The sequence below is a fragment of the Argiope bruennichi genome, chromosome X1, assembly GCF_947563725.1.
Source record: "Argiope bruennichi chromosome X1, qqArgBrue1.1, whole genome shotgun sequence".
Classification (NCBI taxonomy): domain Eukaryota; kingdom Metazoa; phylum Arthropoda; class Arachnida; order Araneae; family Araneidae; genus Argiope; species Argiope bruennichi.
This window is the reverse complement of record NC_079162.1, coordinates 97356797-97381105: the sequence shown is the minus strand read 5'-3', so window position 1 is coordinate 97381105 and position 24309 is coordinate 97356797. Positions and strand designations below refer to the sequence as shown.

The 24309-nt window shown below is 30.0% G+C and overlaps 2 protein-coding genes across 2 annotated transcripts in view; one reads left to right on the top strand and one right to left on the bottom strand.

Moving 5' to 3' along the window:
* The first annotated feature begins 126 nt into the window (after positions 1-126).
* Positions 127-24194, top strand: LOC129958202 (neuropeptide receptor npr-1-like). Its single transcript, XM_056070476.1, has 2 exons — positions 127-264; positions 22632-24194. The coding sequence occupies exon 2, from the start codon at positions 22753-22755 to the stop codon at positions 24028-24030; it is 1278 nt and encodes a 425-aa protein (XP_055926451.1). The 5' UTR covers positions 127-264; positions 22632-22752; the 3' UTR covers positions 24031-24194.
* The window catches only part of LOC129958203 (eukaryotic translation initiation factor 4E type 3-B-like), a 62720-nt gene continuing 38650 nt past the window's right edge, over positions 240-24309 (bottom strand). The window contains exon 7 of the mRNA XM_056070477.1: positions 240-301. Within this exon, the coding sequence (XP_055926452.1) occupies positions 255-301 (47 nt within the window). The 3' untranslated portion in view covers positions 240-254. The remainder of the gene's footprint in view (positions 302-24309) is intronic.

Sequence of the window (24309 nt, the reverse complement as noted above, 5' to 3'; positions counted from 1 at the left end):
CCGGAAGGACTTGATTAGTTTTTGCAAGCATCTGAATTTATCACTTACCCCAAGAAGTAGTTTTAAGCATTTTATTAACTGCACGAAAGAATTCCTTCATTTCGGACATTTTCTATCAACGGAGCCGACCCATCGATCCTGCATAGTCACGTGATGTTGCTTCGCAACCAGTTGAAGCTCAGAAAACTGCCGAAACTTGACCAGTGAGCAAAGAGATCTGAAGCAGTTGTCAGAACTACGGGATCGAGATGAATTCAAACCAAAGTAAGTATCAACCACTTGGAACTTTTTCCCGCTGTATCTAAAGATTCAAACAAAAAACAAGTGCACTCGCTGTTTTTATTCGAAAAATCAAATGCTACTGTCATGCGACGATGCACTTAAAATAATTATCATTCGTTCAAATATTAATTTCTTTCTAAAATATGTTTTAGAGAAAAAAAGTGTTTATTTCGAATTAAAGTTAGAATGCAAATTGAAAAGCATCCTAACTTTCTCTTAAAGATTTTATATGGAAGTAAAACTGATATAATGGAGTTTGATTTGACGGAAACAATTTTAGTCTTAAAATATTTCAAAGCCATACCATATTTTTTCATCGTTGAGCAATTATTTTTAAATAAATATCAGTCGCTTGGAATTTTTCCCACTATATCTAAAGACCCAAACTAAAATCAAGATAATTCGCTGCTTTATTCGACAAATTAAATGCTACCATTATGGCACCAACGCGCTTAAAATAATCGTCATTTATTCAATTTTTAATTTCTTTCTAAAATATGAATAGGCGAAAACATGCTTTTTGCTCGAAAGAACTCTAGCAGATTGAAATGATTAATAAATTTCTCCTTTCGACGATCTCATATGGAAACAAAATCGATATGATTTGCGGAAAGTGATTTTAATCTTAATTTTTTTCAAAGAAACGCATCATACCGAATTTCTTCATCATAATAAGATAATTTTAAAGTAAGTATCAGTGTCTTGGAACTTTCCAGATACATTTTTAGGGTTAAAAAAACGAGTGTATTCACCAATTCTTTCATGCATGATACTTTTCGATCAAATGTCATTCGTTCAAATGTAAAATATGTGCGAGAGGAAACAAGGCTTGCAATACATTTGAGCTTGAACAGAATGAACACTTAATTAATTCCTCTTTCTATGTTTTCAAATCAAAATAGATGTATAACAAAACTGATATATTTGGCATTTTATTCCTGGTTAAAAACTATTTTAATTTTAAAATATTTCAAATCCCTTCAGTTCTCATTAATATTTAGCACTTACAATTTTTTATCAGCAATTTTTTTTTTAGTGAAGCGATAGAATTTTAATTATCAAATGCATTCTGAGAAAAAAAATGTATATTAAAATATAAAAAAAGTATTAAATTGTCTTAATTGGCGAAAAATTGGATTTTAAAAAGAAATTGTTTCCTTTCTTTCACTTAATTGTGTTAATATGTTGACGATATCTTAGACAAATTTTGTAATTGATGATTTCATTTAATCAAATTGATTTTTCAAAAGGACAGAAAAAATCATATTAGCATCACATTGATATTTATTTCAGAAGAAAACTCAAATCAACCTTTCAAAAAACACAATGTACGTAATGGCGTATTTAGAGATTTTCCAGCCCTCAGCAATGCACATTATGAGGACCCTTCTTTCAGTAAGATGATCGACACGTATAATATATTAACACATTTTAATATATTACTTATTTTAAATGATTAGTTTTTTTTTTTCATTTTATTAATCTTATGAAGTTGTGTTTATTTTTATTTATCTGTTATGACTCCAGCATCCTCATTTGTACAGTATTAATGAAATAGATGTTCGATTTAATAAATATTCTAACAACTAAGTGAATATTACGAATTATAAAGAAACCTGATCAATTATATGATATTAATATAATCCAAATATTTTATCATTCATTGAATTTTCCAAAAGTAAGTTATTTTTTTCTTTTTTTTTTTTTAATAAATGCATTTTCCAAGACGCAAAACTTTTATCTGACGGAAAGAAGTAAAATGCTCAGGACAAAAATAAAGCTCTCGGGAAGTAAAGCTCTTGAACTCTCACACGTGGAGCGAATTTCTCTACCGAATAAAAATAAGTGATAATAAGTTCGTTACATAATCGCATAAGTAGCTTTGTAACTAAATTCCTTAAAGTAAATTAACAGAATGCTGACTTAATTTAAAAATTACGAATTACGGGTCATAAATTCGATTTTAGAACATTTTTATTAAATTTATTAAAATACACTTTAAAAAAATATTTAAAAAATTATTAAAAATATTATTTATTTTCTACTTTTTAATCTATATACCATTACTTGAAATATTATGGAATTTTGAGATTTTTTTTCTCAAATTCTCTATCAGGTGTCATTCCTGATACAGCACAAAAATGTAATTAAATTAATGGACTAACTGGTAATTATGTTCAGGAAATATCAAAACATATTATTGTCATCGAAAAAAGACATGTGCAAAATTTCGAAAGTCAAGCACATTCAGAAGTGAGAGAAGAATTGATTACAAAATCCCAGCTTTACAAGCCGAAAGCAAGTCGAATTATATAAAACTGTTTAAGTTTTATTAAACAGAAGAAAAAAAATCCTGAAATTTCTTCGATATCGTATCTATAAGTCTATAAAAAAAAATCTAAAGAATCACTATATATTTCTTTTCTTTCTTTCTTTTTTTTTTTCTTTTGGATAATGACCATTTTTGTCCTGAGAGTGTAGTCTAGTAATTTCTCATAGGCGATAACTGCATATCAGCGAATTCTTATCATAACACATGTACATAAGATCTATACATTACTCGCGCCTTCTTATCATTATGGCTTTGTTTGCTTAAAGAAGTGTTTCTCAATTTGCAAAAAGATCATTATTAAATGAAAAATACATTTAATACATACTCGGGGGGGGGTGCTTACGGAGCATTTACTTCTAGTGTAATTATAAAGATGGACCTTCAAGATACCGTTAACATAGTCAATTTCTCGGAAGAGATGCTTTCTAATTGAGTACTTTATCATATGAATTTTAATTCTTTAATAGTGCTATTTCAAATTCCATTTGATCTAGTAATCTAAATCCTCGAGTTAAAGAGGTGAAATGACATTTTCTGTTGATTAAAGCAATCTTGATAACACTTGAAGCCTGATTTAACTCCAATAAATGGAAGGAAAGGTTACTTCTCTGCAGAACTTTTAGGTGAAGCTGGTCCGAATTTGGTTCAGCATTTGACGTTTCATTTCTTTTAATTAATAAAATTCTTTTAAATCAAATAGCTGAAGTAAATTTAATTATTTTTAGCACTTCTTAAATATTTTTGCTAACTACTCCATTTCGGAAAAAAAAATTGGGGAGATGCCGTTTATAAACAAAATGCTTGTTTATGACTACATAAAAGAAGAAATGCAAAACTGAAAAAATTTTCACTATTTAGTAATCTACATAAGTTAATTAAAGGCATTTATTTTTAAAATTATAAAGAATTGTTTCAAATCAAGAAATTTTTCTAGTATTTAATTTATTAAATATCAAGAATCTGGTAAACACACTTTCAAAGTTTTGCGACATCGAAATTTATATTCACGGTCTTTCTTGAGGTGACAAGTCATATAAGAAGTCCAGTTCCAGGGTATTAAACTGATCTTAAGAATACTTATGATGTGGTTTGCGACACTAATCTTATTGACTGGCAAATCAAGGACAAAATTACTATATACAGTATTACTTCACATCTATATTCTCGTCTCTTACAACAATTTATTTGTCCCCACATATTTCCAAGAAATTATCTTTCTAAGTTGCTTCCCACCATTTATACTTTCCTCAGTATTACGCCACTAGGCCTCTAGTCCCTTGAAAAGTGAAAAAGATGGATAATTCTGTTAATAAAAGTCGTCTGTTTTACACTATAAGTAGAAAAAAGATAAGTAATCCGATTATAATCAAAATTTCCATTTCACATTGATAATGACATATATAATTCGTTAGTTTTTAAAATCCAAATTTTAACAAAGGCTTATTAAAGGTTAATTTAAAGGAAAGGGTTAATTAATGTAATGCTTATTCCTAAACAATATTTGAAGGAAAAATTTTCTCCGTATAGGAGCTGAAAAGAGTCTTTGCAGCACCCCCTTAATTATTATTTATAAATTAGAATGTATTTGTGACTTTTATAACTACGGATTACTAAAAATTAAAAACACGAGTCAGTTAACTTTTAAAATAACTCATAATAAATTCGTTTTTAATGACGTTCAAATTGAAAAGGATGCGAAAAAATAAAAGAACAGTTTTAATTAAAACAATAAAATTGCTAATAAAATTACCAAAAATTACTTTTGAAATAATTATTTCAAAAAGAATAGTAAAATTAAGGAAAACACCTTAAAGAAGTTAAAAAAAAAAAGCAATGTCTTCGCAAATTCTAAAATGGTGCAAAAATTATTTCGCTTTATCTATTAATGGAAAAAAAAGATTTTAAATAGGAATTACGTATATAAATTATTCAACTTTCTCAAAATGTTGCTGTAATTATTAATTTAGATTAAATTATTCAAAAAATGAATGAACAAATCAGAAAAAAAATTATCTATTTTACTTTGTAACAATAAAAGATTTATAGAATGATTTAAAATGTATTGAAAATTGTGAAAATATCCTCTGTTTTTCAAACAGCTCGGTGCCTATATATTTCAGAATTGCAAACCTTATGAGCGTTTAAATGAAGATATCGGATGCAAATCCAGCAAAAAAAAAAAAAAAATCTTACACAGTCAGAAAAAAAGTTACGATAGGGATTATTTAATTTCTTTATGCTTTCCTTCTCGAATTTCTAATTATTCGAAATAATTTTTGTAAAAACTATCTTAACATATATTAACATAATTTGTGTTATAATAACAGAAATGTCCTTCGAAATTTCAAAAATTCTGTAATTAGGCCATAATTATCAGCTTTCACATGCTGACAGCTAATCTGAGACTTTTATCTTGGCTCCATTAAATTCTCCAGATAATTTGATGATAATTATGTTGCTAGTTTTTATATAAATTACTTTAAATGAAAGGAGCTTTTCATCGATGCCAAGAATTAAAACTGCGTTATTATTTATGAATCGGAACGTATTTGAGAGTTTTATAACTACGAATTAATGAAAATTAGAAACACATGTTAACTTTTTTAAGGAGAAAAAACATCGATCGAAACAATTCTTCTTCTTTTTTTTTTTCAATCAATTAGACCAAGTTAATTTGCCAATTATGAATACAAAATAAACTATAAAATGCATCGAGGAGATAATTTCTTGCCATTCATTTAAAGTGACTGAATTTCTATTTTCTCTAAAATGCTATAGAAAACAAGCAGTTATATACGCGTTGCATCAATCCTTTCAAGAGTTAAATATTGCATGATTTCATCCAATTTGCACCAAATATTTTATTAAAGAACATGAAACTTTTACTGAAAGGTAGTGAAAGTTTTTATGAATTGCTTGATATAAAAATAACATACGTTTAATGTTGGAGTCAAACCATAAGTAAAAATTATTTTATAAATTTTATATTTTTAAAAAATTTAATCTTTTAAAACTAATATTTTTTTTACTGATATGAAAAATCGAGATAAAAATACAACAAATTAAATAAATGCTATTTATAGCGATAAAATGTGAATAATAATAAATAAATCAATTTTATTTTTTAGCAATAAAGATGCTTTGAATGAAATTACGATCTTGAACAAAATTCATCAATTGTTTTAGAATCTGAGATTGCACCGCAATGCATGTTAGATGAAATGTAGTTAAGAAAACTACTTTTGCAAATCGAAACTTTGATGTTTTTCTATCAACTTTTTTTATTTAATATCTTATACCTGTTGCTGGTGAAAATTATTTCATCAAAATATACTGCAAATGGTAACTGGTACAATATCTGGATTGCTAAATTATACATTCTGTCAGCAAAAGGTTGATGCAAATAAGAATTATAACTAAGTTTGAACAAATATTTTTAGAGAAAAAATAAAACCCGAGATGAAATTCTAAATTATTTATTAAAAAAAAGATTACCTCATTTTTTTCGATTTTCACTAGCTCAAACGTTTTTCAGACAATTTAATTAACAGTAATTTCTTAATGAACATTAAAAAGTAGTCGATTACATATATCATCGTCATCAAACCTTTATTTCGAAATTCTTAAAATCTCGATTTGCAAAACAATTTTATTTTATTTTATCGCAGAAGTATTTAAAAAAAAACAGAATGTAACTTGAAGAAAGAAGAAGTACAACACTTATAAAAAGGCTATTTTAAACATTCTTCTGCGAAAATTTGTCATAAAACAGTAAAAGAAATGTTTGCAATAAGAGAGCTTTGAAATATAAAGAATACCGGGTAATTCAAAATTATGGCACTGATTACTAATAACTATAGGGTTCCTGTAAGAAAAGATAGGAAGAAAAAAATTGACCCCAATATAGGACAAAATTTAAAGTTTTGTTTGCATCAGAATACGGAATTTGCGTTCTTCTTATGATCATACAAGTTACATTCATATGGGAGTCTATTTCAACTTATTCTATGAAGAATATTCTTATCCCTTCATGTGCGTTTGATAGCCGCATGTATATTCTATATGCGTCTATCTAATTCCACGGCAATTACTTTTTACGTTTTCATTTCATATTAAAATATCATGCAGTGTCTTAATGCTTCATTCATTTCCAATAAGGAACGAACTTAAAGTGCATGTAGCGAATGCTTCAATGGTAGTGAAATGGACAGCCGTGTGAATATTTCTGTGTGACCAAAAGTAAATCCAATAACAATGATTATGAACGTAAACAAAATTGTAAGCTTCCTTCTAAATTTTTTCTTCCCATTGTTATTTACAAAGGAGTTTAATGATCGATACAATTATTTTGAATTGCCCTGTATATCTTACAAGACAAGGATGAAAATGTTCACATTTATCAACTTTTTTCAGTCATCTAATCGTATATGCGACCTGTTCATTTTTATTAAGCTATGTAGCACAAAAGTAAAAAATACATACATAGCGCAAAATGGATGTATGAATAAACTGGAATGAGAACAATAAGAATGTTTAAAATGAACAATACCTTTGACATCAGTTGTTCCAAGAAAGATGCTTTTCTTAAAAAAATTGTCTTTATAATATTTTTAAACATTATTGTACACGGAAAGAAAATTCTAAAAGTTAATCAAATAAGCCATTATAAGGATTAATCAAATGTTTTTATGACCGAGCCTGGAACTTGTTTATGGAAGACCCAGTACACCAGCATAAACAAATAACCACAAAGGAATACAAATGTTATTCCCAGAAGAAATTCCAGGATAAATAGTCTGGAAGGCATCTCAGTCTGTAAAGGGTGTGTCTGCTAGCGAGACAGATCCTTAATGTCCTCATAATGAATTAACTGCGACACGGAGACCATCTAATCACCAACATTCTTGTTTTTGTTGTTGTTGTTAGAATAGAACTCCAGAAAGATAACATGATACAGAAAATTCAATCAATTCCATTTCAAAATTAAAGCCATATGGTTCTTCTAGATAAATCCCTGGCCATTGAAATTTAATGTAGAGTTTCTAATATTCAGGGAGTTACTTCTGTTGGATTGAGAAATAATCCATGAAGTTTTATGTTTATTTGAAAATGCACACAGAAATAAAACACATTATCATAATTGTTTTATATTATTCGAAAGAAAATTTAATGCTCTATATTACAGATAGTGTACTTTTTTTAATTTATTGATTTTGGTGTGTAAATTCAAGTGATTGAAATAGAATATTAAGGGAACGGTGGACTTTGAAATTAGCAAAAAACGACGAAAATATGAAAATTTATTTTTATTGTTTCATCAAAAAATGTATATTTATATTTAATTATTATATCATTATAAGATGCATTATTCAGTAAAATGAATATTAGAAAGGCTTAAAAGTATAAATATATTTTTAATGACTATTTCTCAAAACAATCTTCAAATCGGATTTAAATATGTTTGAAATGTTCCAGGTGTCTTAATTTTTGATGAAGTTACATAAAATGGAAGAATATTTCGGTTATATTTTAAAAGAAAACTGGGTGTGCATTTTATGTTTCGAATTCTTTTAAATAGTTAAAAGTCAATTTTAGTTCAGAAAAACACAGAAATCTTCTGAAAATTCACTGGGTTTGAATAAAAAATATTTCTAAAAAATTAAGATTTATTTGGAATTGCAAAATTATCTCTAGTTTTATTTCAAATAAACTGTCATGTGAGGATAATGAAAACAGAATAAAGAAAAGTAGAAATTACGTCGAGTGGGAATATTTTGAAATTTTTGAAAATTATATAATTTTTATTTTTTAAGTGTATTCTCTCTCAGGATTCAGTACTCTTGGCCCTAGATGGCGCTACTGAAACAAGAGACGCTAAAACTCGACTTAAAATCGTTGACTTCGTCAGCGGGCTTGTCTATGACAAGTGCCATAAGCAACAACAAAAATGTATTATGTTTTAATGGGGTTTTTTATATGATTTGTTTTAATACATATGCATAATGGATTTCATAGCTCTAAGTGAAAACGCAAAAATGCCTAATAGAGTCCACCACCCCTTTAAGCGAACAAAAACTGAGAATTTTCGATAACATTTGCTGAAGATTCTTGAAGCTACTAGGGAGATTTTTTTCTGAAAATGGGGAAAGAACAACAGCTCTAAGTTCCGGCAAGCAGTTGACCATAAAAAGGACACCGCAAAAGTGGTCTCCTCCAAACTTTCTCGTATAAAAGTGTTATCCTCTTCTCGCCTGCAAAAAATTATGGACCCTGGGCAAGACCATAATCCAAGAATGCTAAGAATGTTATTTTCAGAATCCAAACATGAGAGTTTTATGCTTTGTAACATAACAAAGAACACCAAATATGCATTTTAGATGCTTCTTTTTTGGATGATTGAAATGAAAATATGACACAGCAAGTATAATTTTAGAACAAATTCATATACCAAGTTTCTTTTAATCTAAATCATTGCGTTTTTAAGTTATCATGATTACATGCAGACCGACAGACGGTCAACTAATTGAGAGATATGATTGAAAGTTTGATACGGATCCATGTATTAGATTTTAAATCATTGAACTAAATTTTACCCATCCAGCTTTTTGCGTTTTGTAGTAATGCTCGTTTGTATTTGAACAACCAAATATACAGAATTCCTCTGAATGAATGTCGTTCAATATTTGATAGAAATCTGCAAATTTGGTACACACAAAATTTTATCCATCTAGCTCAAAGCAATTTAGAAAAATTATCATGTTCCTAGGTGGACAGACATAATTTCAAAGATGTGTTTTTCTGACCAGGGAGGTCGAAAATGTGAAAATTCGTCAAAATTTCAAGTTTGATTTTTTTTTTTTTTTTTTTTTTTTGACAATTACAATAGTTTTCTTTGTATATATTGTAAAAGAGAAAGCAAAATGAGAAAAAGAAGATGAAAATGCAAAAATCACTGAACTGAATCAAACAAATAAAGGATATATTTTTTAAATTAGTTATAAAGCTATAATTAGTTATTAGTTATATTAGTTATTATTTTAAAATAAATTTGAAAAACACACCTGAATTGTTATTCAACCAATAAGTCATGAAAAAAATAATCGATTGAAAATCAAATATTTCTATAAGGTTTAGAGAAGTATAAAAATGTCTTTGATTTAGATTTTCAGTATAATCTAAGGCAAATAGAGCTTTTTTTTTTTTACTATCCTATGCAATATATTAAAAAAATAATAATTTGTCCAAGACTTGCTGATAGAAATATTATTAACCAACTGAATTATTTTCTCGATTATCAATTTAGGTGGTATCTTTATTTTGGGAATGTTTTATAGTTTCGATTTAAATGAAAATCAATAGAATTACTTCAGATATTTGTTATCCAGGTAATTTTTATATTGAATTATAACATTTGATTTATTATTTTTGTTACATTTTTGAGTTAGAAATAAATCGATGCACTCGCGGAGTACGCACAAATCACTTAAGTGGTTAGCCCTCTTAATAGACGGCACATCATATTTAGACGGTTTATATAATTTTTGTCCTAATAGGAATGAAAATGACGCCTTAGACATTAATTCGTGTCCAAGTAATTTTAGTCTTTAAATTGCCACTTCCGCTTGATTCCAGATTTCAGTGTTAAAAATTCCGTTCTTCAAAGCTTAAGTAAGATACTTCAGAGATGCAAAGTGGATAAATCTCTTAAATGCACCTTACAAGTTCAGATTTAGTTATATTAACGTCCCGTTTTAAGCAACACTAGGGCTATTTTGGGATGAACCTAGTCATTTTGAACCATGGTCAGATAACGAGAACGACAACTGAGTTGGATCTCCCTTCTCCAGACCACGCCACACCAGCGGGAGGACGTTTAACCGTGATGGATGTAACTTACAACAGACACCTTTATACGACGGTTCTTCGGTGCAATCGGGTCTCGAACCTAAAACCCTACGACTCACGAGCCGAGACATTACCACCAGGCCACCGTAGCCATGCACCTTACGAATGTTAGCAGCCAAAAGAAATAAAAATATGCACTTTAAAATGAAATAAAAATATGCACTTTATTAATATTTTCGTGAGCTTTAACAGAGGAATTTGATGTTTTTGAACCTAAAAATGTCGTGTTTTTAATTAACATTCCTTTCCCTTCATTTCATCTTGTAATACTCTATAAGGATAACAAAAAAATGCTTAATTGAAATGAAACTAAACTCGATGTAAAAATAATGAATTTCATTCAACCATATTTTTAATTTCTTTAAGAAACTACTCACCAGTTTAGAACATCTGTTCAAGAATCAGTTTTACATTAGATTTAAGCAACTAGAATGTCTCATTTGGACTCCAAATCGTCCACCATTATTCATGATCTATATTTGAAGTGAAAAGCGATCTTTCTTTAATTGAAGTAATGATAAAACTAGGAAAAGCCTCCTATATCACCAAGACAGTTATTTTTGTCTAGACAGAATAACATTTTTCTTCCTTAATGTCATAATACATCTTTTAATCAACTCCTCGTCTAGTATCTTACTCTTATATGGGGGAAAAAAGAACATTCGTGCTTCAACTAATGAACACTCGAGCCTCGTTTTCAGTTCGATGGAAGAAAATAATTTGATTCTCATCAAATGCCTTTTCTTTCTAGAAATGATCTTTTCTGGCCATCATGTTTAGTACAAAAAAAAAAAAAAAAAAAAAAAAAAAACCTGTAGACCACCCCTTTCCTCCATGTAGGTTTAAAATAAATTTCACACCAAATATACATAAAGATTAAATGATTGATAAAATGCATGGTTTATTTATAAATTATTCAGATGTTATTAAAATAAAATACTTGCTACGTTTAAACAAAATTTTAAATAAGGTACATGTTGCCAAATAAAATATTTAAAGCATGCCTGAAAATACAAACCGTTTGTATAAATCTGTATCTAACAATTATGCAAAAGTGAATATGAACAATAAAAAATTAGGATCTTTAAAGTAATAATTGTTCGGTCATAATGATTTTTTTTTGTAATTTAGTAAGATCGAATAAATACAAATAATGACTTTAATATTTATACTGAAATATTGAAAAGGCGAGAACTTTTTAATGCATAAAATAAGATTTGACAGGATGAATGATACTATTTTTCCTGCTTACTTCTTCAACTTTTATGAAATAAAAACTATTTTTTATGTAAAAAGTATCTTCATAAATAGAATCAAGTATGGTTCTAAAACAGAAATTATAGTTTCTTAAAACATATTTATGTATTTTAACCTGGAGTTCAAAGGGTTTTTTTTATCAATGCACTTTATGTTCGTCAATGCATTTTTAGTTCGTTGCACTCTTCAAAATAATTTAATGTCTATAAATTAAGATTTCATTGACAATAGGAAATACATATCAAACCAATTGTGAATTGCACAGGTTCTTTGAGATAGTTAACAATAAAGCTTAAGGTCATCCATTATGCATCATATGTGATTTTTATGGACTTGTGTATCTCCTTTTGTAGAAATGAGCTAGTAAACAAAAAATGATTATCTTTGTTGAACTCAGATATCTTGGAGTAACGAATGCAAAATGGAGACACAACGGTTTAAATGAGCACATATAATTTAGAAAATAATATTTTTAAAAATGTCACATTTTAAACGTGATTCACCCTTTAACTTAAAATTAAGTTTTAACTGTTGATTAAAAATTTATACCTTGCCAACATTAATCCCAATAATATACCCGAAGCTATTTAATAATTATCTTTATCAACAAAATCTTAATCTTAAGAAATAAAAAAAAATATTATAAGGAAACAAGTGAAATTTCATCTTGCAAAAGAAATTAAAAACTCTGATATCGCTTTTACATACCAAGATGAATCAAAATCATTTTTCTTAAATGTTTTTAATTCCAAAGAAAAAAATTATTAAAAAAAAATAATACGGTGCATCTCAGCAATTTTATTTGCTAAGTTATTCTTGAACAATTTAAAACGTTGAGAGTTTTTCTTCATCTTTGCTTTTGAAAAATATATTTTGCCCATTAAAGGCAGATATGCCGTCATTATTTTTTTTATATAATCATCAAGAAAATTAAATTATAAATAATATGTTTAATATCCACATACAGACAACTTTTAAAATTGGAACTAAAAAAATTCTTTTAAGATACGCATATTATTTCAATGTTTACGGCTACAAACACCGTCTTATCAATAATTTTGAAGATAGCTTCTCAATATGTCTTTACAAACACTATCTAACTTCTCTTCGAAATTTCTTGAGATAAATTGTACGAAATTCATAGACTTAAAAGAAAAAAAATTATGTTTTTGCAATTTCTTAGGAAAGTGGTAAACAAATGATTAGTTGATTATAAATTATTTATTTAACTCTTTCCGGTTCATGAGTGTTATTTGCCATCAGCGGAGTAATCTGCTTTTATATGTATCTTTGCATTTATTTTAGACTGGAGAAGGTTTAACAGGACCTAGATGGCAACATGATCTGCACACAAATGAGTATTGCAAGAATAATTATAAATAACTAATCTGAATGCGATAAATTAATCAATTAATTTATCTGGAATAAATGAAATTTTAAATGAAGTATCTGTAATTGTTGTTATTTTTAATTGTTATTTTTTTTTTTACTTAGAAATAATACTTCAAGCAGGAAGTATTAACAATAGTGATCGTCTACTGCAGGGAGATGAAAAACCACGGCATTAGAAACAATAAGATGTTCACATAATGCTCTGCGTTTCTGCCAAAAATCATCACTTGGGTGGCTTCTTGCCAAAAAGGTAGCATTGTTTAAAAGATCTGTGATAGCAGTGTCCCCCACCTTGATACTAAAAAGGTTATATTCTACAAGTTGGGTCATCTATCACAGCTTACTTAAAATCACGTTCAAGACGGAATTCAAACTAAATTTTACATGCAATAGACGGACAAATGGATATTTTATGACATGAAAATATTCATTTGAATGGTCAAATATTTAAGTATTATTAACATGATTTGCGACTACAGTTGTGATAGCTTGATACTAAAAAGGTTATATTTTAGAAGTTGAGTCATCTATTACAGCTTACTCAAAATTACGTTCAATAAGGAATACAAACTAAACTTTACATGCAATAGAAGGACAAATAGATATTCTATGACATGAAAATATTCATTTAAATGGTCAAATATTTAATCAATATTAACATGATTTGCGACTATAGTTGTGTTCATTCTTCCTTTGAAAAATACATTATTCGTTTTAACTCACTAAACAAATTGCCTCGAATCAAAATCCTTGGTAAATACAATTGTTAGTACAATTGCATAATTAGTACAATTGTATGAAAGTAAGATGTTTCGTGATGTATGAGTGATTTCGCATATCTCATTTGATTTTCTTTATTCTTATATTAGTTTTATGAGCTTCAAAATAATAATTTTGATTCATCTGTATGAAGTTTTACTGCCCAGTCAGCAGCATTAAGAAAAGGAAAACACGTTCAACGACACTAAATTAAAACGGGAAAGAAATCCCAAAACCACACATTTCACCATGTTAATTTTTTTTTTTTCTAATTTTGTATTTTTTTTCTGAACTTCTAATTTTTTTTTCTAATTTTGTATTTTTTTTTTCTGAACTTCTAATTTTGTTTTTCTAATCTTCTAATTTTTTGTCTCAATTTTTTTCTTCTTTCCTTTGTTCCCAATGTTTTTGTTTAAAAAAAACATCATCAAGTAACCAGAATAATTTTTTGGAACATTTAATTAGCGGGTCTGCTTTCCCTCATTTTTCAGACTATCATGATGAGCCTGAGAGCATAAACTGTTAGCGGCTTCTTCATATTCCGTTAATAATTTTCCACTCTTTAAGAAGGTTTATTTTATTACTTCTTTTTCAATTAAAACGCTTGCTGAAGTGAGATGAAACTTAAGCTCCTGTTAAACTGAGCTTTCATAATCAGGACGTGGGGCTTCGTATGAGTAAATGCGTAAAATAGAAAACAAAATTTGTTGTTTAAGGAGGAGCTAATTAACTTTCTGGAAGACGTTGTAAAAAAAAAGAGGCATGATTGAAATTTAACTGCAGTACCGGAGTGACTTTCCTTTCGAGAAAATTGTCGGAGTGAATCAGTCTATGCGAAGATCACAAGACTCAATTGCGGAAATTATATTTGTTTAGTTTATATTTTAAGAACTTAAGGAGTTTTTATTCTAATAAAGGCTTTATATTTCTCATTGTGTTTAATGTCAATTATGTCTTTCAGAATGGGTTAAGATAGTTGATAATTGGTTATAATGACTCTAAATTTGATTGAAGAAATTCCGACATAGCTTCTGGATTGTAATGTCTTGATCTAGACTGATCAAATAACGAAGCAGAATTTCCAGACAATTCTTTATTTTACAGCCCTATATACACAAAAAAAAACAACTTGTTCTAATCTTGGTTAAATAAATAGTTATTTAAACCTGTAGTAGAAGGTACAGCAGTCGAAGTCGAAGGCTTTCTTGAAACTCAGTTGGTTCTCGGACTCTGAACTCGTGGGCGTAGTCCAATAGTCCGCCTGCAATTCGTTTCTTCTCTTCTCTTAAAAAAAAAAAAAAAAATCCGCACTTTATTTCGGCGACAATCTCCGCCTCTTAATTTACATTGGTTATTTGAGCTCTCTTTCGTCGAATCGGGTTTCAGAAATGTGCTCTCTCAGCGACGCCAGTCGGTCGTGGAAAGGTCCTTTGTGTGACCACTTTTCACAACTGACGATTCTGGGACATGGAGTTATCATACTCCTTTCACAATGAGAAACATTTAGCATCCAGATGTTTTGACACCCCTTTCTCTTTGAAGGTACGATCAATACCTCTTGGACGAGGAATTCCACATGTGGTCTTTCACTGCAGTCGCTAATGAACAGATGCGAGCCCACCCATGTGAAAAGATCCACCATCTGGCTATCTCGAGGAGTTTAGTATTTAACAGCGTCGATACAGCTGGCTGTAAATGTCTTATCAGTACTGGGAAACGGGGAATGTTACAGGATGTATTCTAAAACTTTATCCATTTTCAAGTCACAAAGCATGAATTTATTTCTCAAGTACCACAACGCATTCATCATGATACGGAGAATTTTATTCTATAAAAATAGTTTTTTTTTTTTTTTAAATCAGATTCTGGCTTGCCCATAAACAAGTTACAGTCGTCTTACAAAAAAATGGAACACATCAGCAGCTTTTTTTTTATTTATTAACGCATCTTCAGAAATTTGATGTCATTGAAAACGACTCGATTGACTCGTTTGCTTGTTAAGACAAGAAAACAGATAAGCCGAATTTTAATTAACTACTATCACGAAATTTTTATCAATTTATTTACGGCTATCAATTTTTCTTACAGAATCGATTTAATAAAACTAACTTCTCAATAACATTTTATGAAATTCTGATGAAAATGTTGAGTGTTATAGGGTTATGAAAATTGTTGCTTCCTATATTAAATGATTTATGTTGTTGTTTCTTATGGGGCTTGTCACATAGAAACCCCCTGACAAAGTCAGTGATTTTAAGCCGAGAGAGCGTCACTTGTTTCAGTAGGGCCATTTAGGACCAAGAGTGCGTCTAAGCTACTCATGCGTCACATCCGCTTGCACAACCCCTTTTTACATGGGGGGGGACATTCACACACCTCACAGACAGAACACAAAGGAAGAACAACCATACCCGAAGCGGGACTCGAACTCAGGAGGCCCAGAACACGGGGAAGACGTATTACCCCTATGCCATTACGCCGACATTAAATGATTTATTATTATTATTATGAACTTCCGGCGATATCTCGGAATTAATTATATATTTCTCAAAAAAAATTCACTCACACAAAGAAAATTATTATATTTCATAAAATCACGAACTAAATGCATAAATAACACTTATTTGATATTTTTAAGGAATTTTTAAGGATGAATGGGGTAAAAAAGTGAATTGTTATATAGTAAAAGTTTTGCACAAAGTTTGAAGAAAATTTTTTACAATATCAGAATCCAAAAAAAATTGTGAGCATACCCGAAATAGTTTTCGAAATATTCGCAAAAACTGTAACATTGTCATTGTCGATTTGCAGCGCCCAATTTTTGAGGGACTGTATATTAAATTTATTTGTATTTATAGAGCTACTTTTCATGAAGCACGAGCTTTAACTGCCATTATAATATCGCAGTTAGTTAAGTATTAAATTTATTTTCAGATCAGACGATTTTAATTTCATATAAATTTTGCTTCCTTTTGAAAATATGATTTTTTTTTAACTTTCTGATGACATAAAACTTGACTACAGGACAGATAGAATGTTTAATTAATTTTCACTCTTTACCAGCCGTTATCGTTTGCAAGTAAAGGAAATAGATCCAAGGAAATCCGTGACATTTCTTACGTTTCATTAAATTAACACTAAAGCGAGGAAAATAATTATATTATTAACATGCTCGAAGGCTAAATTTTGGGCACTCATTCATAGATTTCTTTAGGTGGAGAATATTTTTAAAATATCCGTAAAATGATTCCCTCAGAGTTATGAAATGATCTCTTTTTTGCATTTATGTATATGAAAAAACATAGTTTCGAACATCTAGTTCGAGATATTGTAGCATGATCATGTTCTTTGCTCATTTAGTTGTATTTATTTATTTTGATGGCATTAGCTGTTGCATAACAGAAAGAATATCATTACTCTGCCATTCTTACAGTATCACTCTTATAACATATCAATCTGTAAATATTAGCATTTTTAAAAAAGATGTACCATGTAGTCCATTAAGAATTTTCAACGAGTTCACAATTCTTTCATATTCTATAAAATATGCTTCTGTTAAGCTTTTAAGTTTATTGCATTCAATCCAGTATACATTTTAAATCGACGTATCAAATCAAAAGTTCTATAAACTACAATCTAGGTATCATAATTTAATTAACTTCTAACAAAGCTGGAATTTCAAAATTTGTCACAGTTATATATGTCCTTTTTTTATGTATTATGTCGCACATATTTAATGATAAAATAGACTTCTTATGGACGATTTCATTTAAGACTTCAATCTCAATTATTGATTTTGATGTAAAAATCATATAACAAATTTATGATTTTGATGTAAAATTCATGTAACAAATTTATGATTTTGATGTAAAATTCATGTAACAAATTTATGATTTTGATGTAAAAATCATATAACAAATTTCATTCTTCTAACATCTTCTATTTTTGAGTTAACGTGTTCGCAGACAGACGGATGTAATTTCAAATATACCTTTTTTTTTCTGACTCAGGTCTATCGGAAATGTGAAGATACGCCGAAATCTAGTGATAAATTTATTTGAAATCTACAGCTCTTTGCCCTGTTTAATTCGTATATAAACAGGGAAAAGATGCATATTCCAATTATTATTTCATCACCATAACTATCAACCTCATGTAGTGCTATAACCAGATAAGTTGAATTTCATCTCGTTTATTAACTCCTCTTCCGTAATATTTTCGTAATTTGAAATTTTATTATTATAGTATTAACAAATAATCTGCCGGCGTCCTGGCTTAGGGGTAGAGCGTCTTATCCCTGATCTGGGCCTCCCGGTTCGGGCATGGTTGTTCTTCCCCCTGTGATCTATCTGTGAGGTGCGTGAAGGTTTTAAAATGTAGATTTCTTGAAGCGTGCTACGGCCTCCTTGCAGAATTTTCATTTGGTACGTTACGGACGTCGAAGGGGTTCATTGATTATTATTTTAATTAACTTAAGCTCCTTACTTTAAAAAAACGAGATTAAAATATTTTTGAGAAATTAATAAATAAGACATATAAGACATTAATATAAAAATACTAATAAAATAAAAATATTTTTTTTGTATCAATATTCTGTTTTAAAACTATATTATGGCTAATTTGGGACAGATTTCGTAATTTTGAACCGCTGTCTGGAAACAACTGATGATACCTGATTTGGCATCCCCTTTACAAATGTCCAAAAGAGAGAGAGAGAGATAATACTGATTAGTTTATATCTAGTATTTTCAATTTTAAATTCCTGATATTTCCTGAGAGAATTTCTACCTTTCAAACTTTTAAAGTAAAAGCAAGAGCACAACTGCTTACCTACCAGATATTTTAATGTGCTAATAATTTTCAAAGATTTTTTTGACATTATTTTAGTGAAAATTTGTTCTCTAAAATGTTTCACGGTCAACTAAAAATATCTTTAGCAATAAAATGATAAGGTACAAAATAGTTTCGTAATAATAAAATCATTTCATTAATAAAATAATAATAAAAATAACTTTAAGTCAAATTTTGAAGTGAGACTTATTGTTGGTATATTAAAAAATATTTCAACTTTGTCTTGGAATAGAAAAGAAGTGTTGTTGCATATCCCCCTTGGATTGAACACCAATTCAAATCAAGTCCATGAAATCGGGGAAAGAGGAGTGCTGTAGCTTCTAAGGGTAAAGACCCCTGAGCACCCGAAAGCAGAAGTCTAACTAACTCATATGCAGATAACACTTACATACTCTGACCTAGGGGGGCTCTTTCACAGACTTCACAGATAGAACAGAGGGTAAAGAACAACAATGTTCGAACCCAGGATGCCCAGATCACGGGGAAGACGTGCTCCCCCTAGGTCAGGAAGGCGGTGAAATGATGTGTAATAATGAAATAAAAAGCCTGGGTTTAAAATTTCCCAAAGATCAACAATATATCTAAGGCATATATTTTATAATAATAAACTTCAAACACAAATTTTTAATTAGTCTGCTGTATTCCTTTTTGGGAAGCTTCTTGGATTAAAGAAAATTGTTGACAGTGCTCGTTTCCTCGTTCTCAATTCTAAAGTAGAGCGCTTCTTCTTTAAAAGCTACTACTACACATTCGATAAATTAGAAAAGATATTGTTCTGGCAATTATGTATCATATTTTACACCTAGCTTAGGTTCCATCGCTGCTGCGTAAACAGAGAGGGGCAGATAATCCTTTCCTCTATGTCTTGTAAAATCTTTCGTAGCTTTTAATACATCTTCATGTATGTTACTGTAAATAAATGCTTTCATTATTAAACTAATTTTCAGAATTCATTGCACTAACCAACAAACAGAATATATTTTTCAATATTATTAAAATGAGCTGATTAAAAAGGAATAAAAAATCTCGTGTTAAAATTGAATCAAAAAATGAATCGAAAATCGCCTGTTAAAACTGAATCAAAAAATGAATCGAAAATCGCCTGTTAAAACTGAATCAAAAACCGTCTGTTAAAACTGAATCAAAAATCGTCTGTTAAAACTGAATAAAAAAATGAATCAAAAATCCTCTGTTAAAACTGAATTAAAAAATATATAAAAAATCATATGTTAAAACTCGATAAAAAAAATTAATCTAGTCCAAAAAACATAGAATCTCAGAAATCAAATTAGTGCATAAAATTTGAGGGGGGGGGGGAGAGAAATGGGCCTTGGAGCTTATCATCCTAAACAATGAATCGCCTAAAGATAAAGCTTCTTCCTAGATTATTCTTCAGTGGAGGAGGAGAGAAGAAAAGCAAGTTAATAATACACCTTTAATTAGCTCAAGATATTGTGCAATATCTCTATGATGTTACTCGAATTTGAAGGCCTCAGAATATCGTGAAGATAACAGCAAATATTGTAGATATCTTGTACTAGTAGGGTCCAAGGCATCAAAGTTCCCTAAGATCCACTCTTAGGATCTATCCAACACCAATTAAGACGGAATATTTTTTATGAATTTCTTGTTTCAGCTAGATATTTTGATAGTCAGTATATTCTTTCATTTAAAACAAGAACTCCTCCTTGATCCTCCAACTGTCTCAAGAGCAAAATTTTTCAACCGAAAATCAATACAAGGCCATACGCTTACAATAATATAATGCCGGCGTCCTGTCCTAGGGTAGCGCGTCTTCCCCGTGATCTGGGTGTCCCGAATTCGAGTCCTGGTTCGAGCATGGTTGTTGTTTGCCCTGCTTTCTATCTGTGAGGTGTGTGAAAGAACCTCTCTGTAAAAAGCTGCTTGTACAAGCGAGTGTTTGATTGTCATTCTCCTATGAGGTAGAAGTCAGACTTCTACCCTCGGGTGCTCAGGGACCTTTACCCTCAGAAACTACTGCACAAACTCGACTTAAATCACTGTCTTCATCAGCGGGTATGTCTATGGCAAGTGCCATAAGTAACAACACAATAACATAAAATGAGTACCGGTATTTATGACGATGATCAGAATAAAACACAGTATGAATGTATCTTCTAGAACTGCTAACACCAGAATTTCAACTCAAAAGATTTGAAATCGACTGAATAGTATTGGTTTGTCAGTTCGCAGGAGTGTGATTTCTCTCTATATCTTTGAATGAATCGTCTTTCTCCCCACAGAATGTATGAACAAGAACACCTTAGATGAAATGATATAAATAAAGCAACATTTTCTTGCCGGAGGAGTGCAGATTCCTGTTTAGTGCACTTGACAAAAGCCAGAAGGATTATCTTTAAAAGAGAACTTGACACTTTTAATAACCCACCATATGTAAACAAGTGTGATATTTGGGAGCCACAAATTAATATTGGTTACCTCTCTTGGTGATCATATTTACCCGTAAATTAATAGAAATTAATCATTAAAGTCTTAGAAATATAGGGATGACATCTTCGTATCTGTTGTGGTCTCCTACGCAGGATAATTATCTTTTTATTATCTCCTGATAATAACTAGGTCACGCTTGTTCAGTTGGTTAACCAGTTAACTGTTTCGACCTCTTCGGAAAATGCGTATCTAAATTGTGGCCCCTGATTAATTATTTATCAATTGTAACTCCTGTGTAAAATATACTTGTGTCTCCTGATTAATTATTACTCCGGACGAATAAATTCGTCATAACGCAAAAATATTATATTTTTTCCATTAAGAGTATATTCATCAAAAACAGTTAACTGGTTAATGACTTTGTTTTTGACGAAAGAATCTTTCGTATGCGTTGATCATGATCCCTAATCATTTTAATGAATGAAAGAAAAGGAACTTCTGATTGCTTTTTTTACTTTCAGAAAACAGTACCAAAGGGGAAAGTTGATCTCCTGTAAGAGGGAGAGAGAGAATACAATAGTCCTTCTTTCATTACCTCGTTCCTTCCAATTTACACAGATGCACAGCATAGATTCCGATTAAGTGAAAACTAATATCTTATAATGAAACTAATTCTTATCTGAGGAATTACATTTTACTTGTTTTTACGTTATTAACAAACTTCTTGTTTTCTGATAAAAGTCGAGAATAAAATTCAATTCTTCCTCCCTCCATGTGTAATTTTTTCTCTCTCATAGCTCGAATGGATCATAAATAGACAATAAAACATTTCCTTATGCGCATTTAATATTTATATTTTATATTCATAATCACAATAACCTTAGGATTTTTTTAATAGTTAGTAACTATTACAAGAAGATCTTCTGTAGAAAATGTGAGTACAAACCTGGAAGAGTGTGCATAAATTGCGCCGGATAAATGTGAATCTCTGTTATATTAACTCGGGGCGAAATGATGTTAAAAGAATAAAACAATTCTACCTCATTTCATTTTATTACCTCATTCTTCCTAAATTATAAATAAAGCTAAAGAATTGGAATGTCATTTAGAATTTTCACAAAAGGTGAACAACAGTGGGGAAAGTTTTTTCTTTTTTACATTTTTATCTTTTTATTTAAATTTTGCAATGATTGTTAAATAGTACTAATATATGCCATGATAAATTCCAAAATTCCTTTAGAAATATTTTTTGTTTAAATGATATTTCAATAAACGAGTGAAAGTCATTCAAAAATATCAAAAGGTAAAGAAATAATGGCCATAGCTGTTACCATCAAACTTCCAGATAAAAGATAACACTTTTCTGTATAACTTGATTTTCAATGTAATGATCAGCATAAATTATTACTATCATAAATAATTCCTCTTTTATTTATTTTAGGTGAAATAAGCCAAAACTCCTATCCCGATGAAGCTTTGAGACGATGATTTCATAAAAAGCTTCAAAACAGCCATCTAAAGACTGATTTCTTATTGTATGACTGACCTACAGTGAAAAAAATATGGTTCTCAAAGAAATTCCTGACCGTTATCTGGGGATGATTATCCATTTTTTGATGAATTTTCACAATGACACTTCAGAATTCAGACGACCTCATTTAAGAAAATCCTTCAAAAATTCGTACAAATTTTTTCTATTTATGTACGGAATTTTAACAGTGGCAGGTTTCATTTCCAATCTTTTACTACTTCGAAAACTTTTCATTCGTCGACATTATAAAATTTCGATGTATAAATATTTGGCATTTAATGCATTGAATGATGTTGTGAAGTGCGTCGTCGTTTTACCTCTGGCTTTGTCAACTACCCTCATTCAGAACTGGGTATATGGAAGCTTCTTTTGCTATCTGTTTCCCATGCTACAAGATATTCCATTTCACGCCACCATGCTCACTTTCCTGCTCACAGCATTTGATCGCTACCGTCAAACTGTCTATCCTCTCAAGCAACCTGTCCCTGTGTTTTTGTCTATGGTTGGCGTTTGGACTGCAACAGTTTTCGCTGTTTTACCATATGCAGTATACACTAGATATTTAGATTTGGAAATTTATTTTGGAGCGCAGTTTAAGGGAACTGGTATTTGTGCAATAAATGTAGACGATAATATTGAAGAGTATATTCGAGGTTTATTTATAATAATGTATGTTTTACCATTGGGACTTCTGGCATTCCTTCATATCAAAACTTCAGAAGAAATCAAGTCTCGACAAATGGCTTATACTGTATCATTTCATGATGTTAGCCTTCCAAGATCGCATGAAAATGATTCCGTCAGATCACTTCGACCGAATATAATACAAGACGAAAATCCGAGACCTGCCACTTTAGCGGTGCCAGATGAGTTCCCAATTGCATGCCAAAGGTTCGATTCTCCCCAAGAACGAGTTTTGCATTTTTCTACTGATACCATAAATAGTGATGAAAAAGACTGGGCTTTAGAAAAGCAAATGCAGTCTTTCCTGGCAACAGCAGTCACTACATACGCAATTTGTCTCTTGCCGCTGAATCTTGTACGTCTATTGAAACATGTTGTCTATGAAACGTATGAAAACAGCTTCCATTTCGACATCTCCTTCATTACAGTTGTTTGGCTAGCTTTCGTACCAACAGTATCTACACCTGTAATTTTTTTACTATGGCAACATTCAGGCGTACATCAGTCCAGCATAAGTCGATATCTGAGACTAGGTAGATCATCCGATGTCTCAGGTTCTGTATATAACATAGAAAAGAAGAACTCTTTCGTAGAAAAACCAGCGAATGAGAGCAATACTATTTAAGTACGCAGAAAGAAGTTTTGCTGATAATGCATACAAAGTTGCAAGATATTTGACTCGGTGTCTGGAAAAATAATCATAGAAGTAGAAATGAATACACACAACACAGATACACATGGATCATTTATAAAAATTTCAGATTCAAAAAAAATATAATTCTCAGATTGTACAACAATAATTAATATATATATTATATGCATACAAATTACTGTGTATATGTCGTCTGAATAATTAATAAAGTTTAAATGAAGTTTGTGTTATTATTATGTTACATAAAATTTT

Bases quoted from the DNA above. Each gene is read 5' to 3' on its own strand.
- LOC129958202 (XM_056070476.1), top strand. From the start codon at position 22,753: ATGGTTCTCAAAGAAATTCCTGACCGTTATCTGGGGATGATTATCCAT.